This window comes from Cyprinodon variegatus, unplaced genomic scaffold, assembly GCF_000732505.1.
Source record: "Cyprinodon variegatus isolate N-32 unplaced genomic scaffold, C_variegatus-1.0 Scaffold1241, whole genome shotgun sequence".
In the NCBI taxonomy this organism is placed as follows: domain Eukaryota; kingdom Metazoa; phylum Chordata; class Actinopteri; order Cyprinodontiformes; family Cyprinodontidae; genus Cyprinodon; species Cyprinodon variegatus.
In genome coordinates this window covers 73,085-81,398 of record NW_015151694.1, presented here as the reverse complement: position 1 = coordinate 81,398, position 8,314 = coordinate 73,085, and the positions used below count along the sequence as shown (strand labels likewise).

The window sequence follows — 8,314 nt, the reverse complement described above, 5'->3', positions numbered from 1 at the left end:
CAAAAGAATAAAAAAAGTAAGAAAAACAAAGTATTGCCTACCTGGAAGTTATTCTGTTCGCGCATGCGTAGGACAAATCGTTCTTCCGGGACGGATCATGTATCGACAGTTAGCATTAGTGGACCATGTTTAGTTTAACTTACACTTTGTTAGCTTATAGCACTAAACCCAACTCAACTAAAACCAAGTTAAATTCAGTTCAGTGGTAAAAAAAAAAAAATTACCTCAAAGGGAAATTAAATTTATAAGACATAAGCAAGTTTTTAATAAAGCTAGCTTGCTAGGATCAGAACATTATCCAATATATCTTAAGTAAAGCTAATACTTAATTAAGAGATACATAGTGGGGCTTTAAGAGGAAGCATTTTAGGGGTAATAGAAGAGCTTAATCCTGAATATGAGTATGCATGATTTCTGATGTTGGCTAAAGCCGGGCATACACTGTGCGATTTTTTTCAATCGTTGAACCCAGCCACAGCTCGAACTGTATGAAGAAACTGCAGGGTTTAAAAGTTCCCAGCTCATGATGTATGTTCTCACACTGTGCGACCCGACACTCTGATGCGACCTTACGACGGCCGACTGAGTTTCAAACCTGTTTGATTTCCTCCCAACCTTACGATTCCTGATGGGGAGGTGGTCGTTAGAGGCTGATCGCCCCTCGTTACCCCCTGTACAGCTACACAACGCACCATCAGGCCGATAGGAAAATTCTAGCATGACTGGAGAATCGTAGCCTGGGTGCCATTCCGAACTTAGTCCCGCCCACAAAGTTTGAGGTCGGGAAGTTCGGTCTGGCTCTGCTCCATAGTAGCGCGAGTATTATCGCCCACTGTCAGGCGATCCAATCAAATTGTCAGGGCGGGCTTTATACGATGATGGACAGAAGACCAACAGTAACGTAATCAACCACGTGACCAAAGCGCGCTTGGGTGACAACAACAATGGCTGCCGCTGGAGAGTTTAGGTGAGTAGATTCTGCTATTAGGTCTGTTCTAGAAGATATCGACAGCAAATTAATTTTAAAAGAGGAACAGAGAAACGCGATCAAGTCTCATCTTCTTATTATAGGCGTGAAACTGCACGCTTTGATTTTTGTGGACAACAACTATGCCTGGCTTAACATACGTCACGCACTCCGTTGCTCTTATTGGTTGTAGCTCTATTCAATTGAGTGCAGAGGCATTTTTTTTCCTGGTTCGTTCGAAACACGCCCCATAATCACAGCTCTATGGAGCAGCATCAGACTCATTCTGACTAGAATTGAGTCGGACTACGTCAGGCTAGGAGAATCGGCCCGAAAGGGCGTAAAAATCGTACATTGTACGTCCGGCTTAAGTCCTTGCCTTGTGGGCAGGAGCATGTACTCTACTCCCACTGAAACCTGAACCATTACTCCAGTCTTCAGGCACTCTCAGTAAAAACAGGTAGAAAACTACGGGTACGCTGTTTTCTCTGTCTTTCAGATTGAGGGACTACATATTGACACTAAATGCCTGAATCCATCAAAGCCAGCCGTCCAGCCCAGCCCATCCGTGGCTACGGGGAGCGGCGTCCCTGAAGTCTTAGTCGTTACAACATCTAGAGCTGAACTGCCACTCGAAGGACTCCAAAGTGAACACACCATCATCATCAGCCAAGAGGGAAATGGGATCGACGGGCCTCCTCCACATCTGCCTGCCTTTGAAGGGGGAGCCTCTTCCCTTCCTGCTCTGAAGCCCCCAGATAACCCTCTATCAACTATCCACATGAAACCCATCGAATGTCAGAGAAAAAACCAAAACCCCATCCTCAGCCCGATAAAAATCCCTTGTGGCCAACCTCAGAGTCGCATAGATGGGGCGCAATCTGCTGCATCGTCAGCCACCTTGATGCCTCCAAAACCCATCCCTGGGGAGGCCCAGGAGGACTTTCTGAGGAGGAAGCGAGAGTACTGGAGGCTAAAAAAGAAAGAACAAAGAGCAAGGAAGGCCTCTCAGGGCAAGGGACGCACCCCGACCAGAGCCTCCAGCGACAGCAGGAGCGTCCTGCCTGCCCAGGATCTACAAAGCTTCATCAGAGCTACGCAGGTGAGTCCAAAAGATCCACAGGTTACAGAGAAGAAGGTCTGATCCTTTCAAACCATCCAGATTAGATCACATTTAGAAGGAAATCTCTATGTACAAGATTCCTCTAACGGGGCAAAGACCCCAAACACACAGCTGGAGCTAATGTGTTAGAGAGGGCCTAGTCAAAGTCCAGGTCTTTCAGGTAAACTGAGACTCTGAGCAGTGAAATGTTTATAGAGTGGTTTAAAAGTTACACCCTACTGTTGGTCTGTCACCTTAAAAGCAAGAATATCTTGAAATGTGGCAAAGTTTAACCCTTTATAGAGCAAGTTAAAGTTTTTGATCCCTTGCACAACCCATACAAATGGAGTCTCTCCCTTCCCCGTCCCTCAGTGAGATCTAGAAGCACAAGATCTATATCCACCCATGCAGCAAAATTTTGGCTTTTGACCAATTCCATGAGCTGTTGAATGATATTTTACCTACTAAATGAAGTTGGAAACAAAAGTTAACAAGTCAAGAAAAAAGGTAAAAAGCTAATTTAAAAGTCTCCCTCTCTGCTCTGTGGTTGCTGTAGGATCCAGACCAGTGGGCGAACTCCTCTGAACATCCGATGAGGTGAGGATTTCTGGAGCTTCTAGAAACTCCGCTTCTGTCGGTTCTGTCTGACGTAACGATGAAATCTTGTTTTCTCAGCGTCCCGGCGGAACCCGACCCAGAATCCTTAATGTTCCCGACCTACCCAGCTCCGGCGGAAGGTAACCCATCATTTCTGCAACCTTCAGAAACGGCCATTATTTCCTCAGTCCAGTTTAATAAAACTTGTTTAGAGCAACAAATGTTACGAGTTTATAGATACGGGACAAGATCTTTTTTTTTTCTTTTTTTTTTAAGGAAACTACCTTTTTCTTTCTTTTAGTTTTAAAAACAATAATAAAAAAATTCAAAAGATTGCAGTTCTCTTAAAGGTGTAAAGGACATTCTATTATTTCCGGGTGGATCATCTCCATCATTGGTCCTCCTAACTGTCAATCATTCTGGTGACATGTTTACGTACGGCCGTCCTACGCGCTCGTCTCGTTAGCTATCTTTTTCTGCGCACTTTCAGGCTGCTCTTTTAAAATGGCCGAGGGTTTTAAGAGAAAAAGCGTCTACGAAGTGAATGAGAAGGAAAGAAAGGCCTCAGAGAGGCAGGTATATCCCAGAATGCTTTGCATGGAGAGCTCTCCTCTTAAAGCATGATGGGATTTGCCGTCACAGCGGCCATAGGCTGCCGCTACCGGACAGTGATGCTAATAACAAAGATGGCGCAGGCGTTATCAACTGAGCAAAAACTAGTGATCATCTGTCTGAACGGTCAGTTAACTGAGTTCACTATAAAGTTCACTATGAAGTCCCAGCTCTATGTGGACACCATAAGCCTGCACAAGCCCTCGTGCAGTGCGTGCACGAGGGCTTGTGCAGGCTCTTGCACAATAATTTTTTTTTTAAGTGGAGAGGGCGGGTCTTTTTAAAAAATCCTCCAGAATACCTTTAAGGGATGGTTAAAATTGGTGTAATAAAAAAGAAATAGATCAATAAAAATATGTCTGCACCGATTGATCGACCGATCAAGCCAATTTTCCCTGATTTCCTTATTCTGTGGAGATGGATTCTCGGCCAATATGTGGAGCTAAAACACATCTTTCCATTTTTTTTACCTCTGCAGAAATAATAAAATCAGCCACAGTCAAACCTTTAATTTTAATTATTATTTGAGAGGATTACTAGTACAGTTAAGTTCCAGTAATATAAGGCAGAAGCATTTAAATGTGTATTTGTGATATTATTAGAGATGAAACAATTAATAATTTAATTAATAACGGTTAATTAAATTATTAATTGTAATAGATTAATCATTAACTGGAGTATAGAGACTCTAAAACCTGCCTTTAGCTGTCAGAGTGACACATTTAGAGCAGGAAATATATGATAGTTATAAAAATCAATATATAAACATTTGCATTTAAGATAAAAAAAACTTTTTCTTCTCTCAATCTGCTCTATCCAGAACTCTTCAAGTGGAAAATCTTTAGTTTCACCTGGTTTAATTTAATAAAAAATCTTCTTTAAGGAACCTTTGGCTATCTGATTATTAATCGATAAATCAAAAAGATAACCGACAGATTTTTCGCAGCTCTAAATCTTATAGTAATATTTAAAAAAAAATCGGTATTAGTCAGAATCGTAATCGTTGTGTCAGATATCGGTTCACCGCTGCTACTTTAGGGTAATTTACTTGCAAATTCAGGTCCATTCAAATCAAATATTTGGAAAAGATCCTTAAAACTTTTATTATTTCTTATTATATCTATATTTGAAAATATTAACTGGTCATTTTTAGCTGAAGTTCTTAGGCTCCACTGTGGATCCGCAGGTTGCAGACTTCTGATCTAAAACAACAATCTGAGAACGAGGCTCTGAACTTGAACTGTTTTCCAGGTCAGGATGACGTCTGGTTTGCCGACTATGACGAGGAGGAGGAAACCCTGACGGAGGCGGCGTGGAGGAGCCGCTACCTCATGGACTACGATCCGCTCAACCAGCTGCTGGTGTGCATGGTCTGTGGGGAGCTGCAGTACTCCCACGGCCTGGAGGCGGTGAGGGCCCACATCGACGAGGCGCACCCTCTCACCCTGAGGCTAGAACCCAGAGAGAAGCAGAAAATCCTGGAGGCCTGGGATGAGCAGGTTTCCCAGCGGGAACGCTTCTTCAGCAGCCAGCTGCAGCAGCACTGTGGGCCGACACAAGGTAAGCTAGAGCCGTCGGCGCCTTCCTCCTGGTTAGATTCAAAAGCTGAAGAGACCAGAGGTCCGATTCACAAAGCAGGTTAAACAAACTCTGACTCAAAGCTGCAAGTCTGAATTAATTTAGCCAAATTTTCAGCCACTGTCTGAAAAAAAAAAACCCTTTCCCACCGTCTGAAAAATCCCAGGGGGCTTTTAGTGGCAATAGGAACAGCTTACTGACGCGTGTCTACCGGGGTCAAAAGACTCGGCAAGCAACCCGCGTTAAAATTGTCTCGGGTCTGATCGGCATGCTGTGGGAACACCAGAACTGGATTAATCCGCTAATATACGTGGCATTGAACGCAACGTAAGGACGTCAACATGCCGCGCTAGTCGTTTCTGATCTAACAAGCAGAAACAACGCTGCTTATATTCGATAAACATGGAGCAGCTCCAATGAGAGGGTTTTGGACAGATAAAAGAACGCTGACTACGCCCTGGCTTCATTCCGAGTTGTTCTCCATTGTTTACTTCCCTGATTTCTGTTGCACTAGTAAAATCACCAGCTGCCAGCTGATTGTTAGCAGGTCGATTGTTTGAAAAACCTGCGTTAACCTGCTATTTTCGGTGGAAAATTTACCGAGGCTGCGGTGGATACACACCGGCCCCAACGCGACGCTGGAGGAATGAGTGAGAGAAAACGGATGATGGATGGATAGTTCTTTATGTATCGTAAAAAATATTTATCCGCATGTGGCTCATATTAAACAAACCAAAAATCTCATATCCTGCCAAATGAGTTGTTTTTAATCACCACAATAAATATGTGACTGAAAAATGGAATTCATTGAAGTTAAGCTTTAAAACATAAAATGGAGTATTAGGGCCTGGCCAGAGATTTTTTTCTTATAAGAGAATAAAGTCATGACATTATTGACATCCTGCCCAGTTTGATGCTGGTGATAAAATATTTCCTGATTTGTCAAACCGATGCTAAAGTAGAACTTCACATGATGCTCCACATTCCTCATTTTAGGGAAGAAAGGGATTCTGGGAAGAGTTGTCATAAAATACAATTTTATTCTCGTAATTTCAGGACTTTATTCTCACAATATTATGACTTTATTTTCGTAATATACGATTTTTTTCTCGTAATTTTATGGCTTTATTCTCGTAATATCACAACTTTATTCTCATAATGTTATGACCTTATTCTCGTTATTTTATGACTTTATTATCGTGATATTACGACTTTATTCTCGAATAAAAAAAAAAAAAAAGAGAAATCTGAAAAATTGTTTTAAAAAAATCTGAAAAAAATTCTAATAAAAGGGGGAAAAAAAGTAAAAATTGAACTTTTGCATATTCTAAATCACTCCTAAAGCGTTTTGATATTTAGAATTTTTTTTCAAAATTAAATGACTGAAACACATTTTGCTGGAGGGTTTTCTGAGCTTTTTGGGAGCTTTGATGGACCTGAGGGGAGAGAGTTCAGTGGATGAAGCTGCTGGTCTTAACAGACCCACACTGCAAAAACTGATCTAAAAACTTTAAATAATGCAATAATTTTATCTAATTTTTAAACAGAAATGATCTTATTCTATCAGTAACTACAGGCCAGTTTCGTTGCTTCCACTGTTTTCCAAAGTTATAGAAAAAGTTTTTGTTACAAAGTTTGGACAAATATACTGGATGACTAGAAAAAGCCTAATAGAATCTGTTATTGAGCCGTTCTCTTATTTATCAACAGGAATCTTCCCAGATAGAATGAAAATTGCTAAGGTCGTCCCATTATATAAAAATGGAGATAAACATAGCTTCTCAAACTACAGGCCAGTTTCATTGCTGCCACAGTTTTCCAAAGTCATAGAAAACGTTTTTGTTACAAGTTTGGACAAATATACTAAAAAAATATATCTTAAATAATCCTCATTGTTGAAAAAACATTCCACATCTATGGCAATTATGGAATTACCTGATAAATATCAACAGCAATAGAAAATAAGGATTTCTTTGATGTTTTTGACATTTCAAGACTTCTTTATAAACTACAGTGATATGGAATCAGAGGTACGGTAGATCTGTTGGTACAAAAGCTAATCAAAAGTTTCAATTGTGTTATATTAAATATGGAGTTCCACAAGGGCCGGTACTCGGACCCAAGTTGTTCATGTTGTACATCAAGCAGGAAAGTTAGAAAATACACGTGTTCAAGATTATAGATTTTGGGAAAGATCATTTAGATAAACATCTGTTTTTGACTGTACATGTATAACATGGAAGTTATTTTTATTTTTTTTAAATATATTTTGTTCTTTTTATATTTTTTTTAGGAACCAACAGAAACTGATCCAGGAAGGAGAGATTGCTGCGGGGTCAACTGGAAACCAACTCCAAAAAAAAACAAAAAACATTGATTTTTATTTATTCTTTTTTTGGTTTTGTAGTAATTTTTATTTTTTTATACAAAGCATAAAGAGATTTCTTCCTGGATCAGCAATCCCATCCTTCCCTAACAGGTTGACGTACCGGCATGTTGATCAGTTTAAACCCTCGGATCCTTCGGCTGTAGAGATTTTCCACGAGGAGGAAACTCCTTCCAGGTTTCCTGGTTGGATCTTGCTTCCGTTAAATTATTTTTTTTTCCAAGTCTTTGTTGCCTCGTGCTCCTTTCTAAAGCCCATAAACTGTATCCTGTTTTAATATTGCAGGCAGCTTTTTTTCTTTTCTGTACATAAACAAAGGGAGCAGCAGTGAAAGGCCAAATCCTTGGGTTTTTTTCATGCTAATATATTTTTAAACCTAATTTATAACTCATTAAATCCTCTTTGTTGTAATTATTAATTAATGCGGGTTAGAGGAGTCCCGTCTCCGTTTGTATTAAACCTTTGTGCATGAGTAGTAAACGGTCGGATCGCAGCTGAACGTTTGAATCCATTCCCGCTTTTATTATTGTTTCCTGTTTAATCCGGTGAAGCTCGACATGCTGTAGATGTTTCTGTCGAAGCTGAAAGGGAAGGAAACTGAAAGCACAGCCGCAGCGGAGAGAAGAACCGCCGCGGAACTTGTTCTGTTCACATTTGAATGTAAATCATTACATGTTTACCTGTTTGAAAAGAATTCTTTAAAGGCCTTTTTCCAGTAATAAACTATTTCTACTTTTTACTTATCTGTGCTTTTTTTAAACTTTATCTAACAAATATTATTTATATGACTTGTTTTTCCCTATTTATTGAGCGTCTATGCAGCTTTTGATTTATAACAAAAAAAATATTGTAAATAAGTGTAAACAAAAGAACAACTGACTGAATATTTATGCTATGTTCAGACCGCACGCGATAGAAGCAGCAGAAGCAGCTAGTTTACATGTAAAGTCTGTGGTTGACGCGCATCAAGGCGCCTCAAAAGGCCCTGCAGCGCGTCTAGAGCAGCAGGAGCAGCGCCTCATGCGGCGCGTGACGTGCTTCACGAGCAGCAGCTGCCGGAGTCGGGAAAAAT

General features: G+C 40.5%; 1 protein-coding gene across 1 annotated transcript; it reads left to right on the top strand.

Moving 5' to 3' along the window:
* The first annotated feature begins 1,368 nt into the window (after window positions 1–1,368).
* LOC107102356 (uncharacterized protein C11orf95 homolog) lies at window positions 1,369–7,582 on the top strand. Its single transcript, XM_015401629.1, has 5 exons — window positions 1,369–2,069; window positions 2,626–2,666; window positions 2,745–2,806; window positions 4,530–4,838; window positions 7,150–7,582. The coding sequence occupies exons 1-5, from the start codon at window positions 1,749–1,751 to the stop codon at window positions 7,164–7,166; spliced, it is 750 nt and encodes a 249-aa protein (XP_015257115.1). The 5' UTR covers window positions 1,369–1,748; the 3' UTR covers window positions 7,167–7,582.
* The last annotated feature ends 732 nt before the right edge of the window (window positions 7,583–8,314 follow it).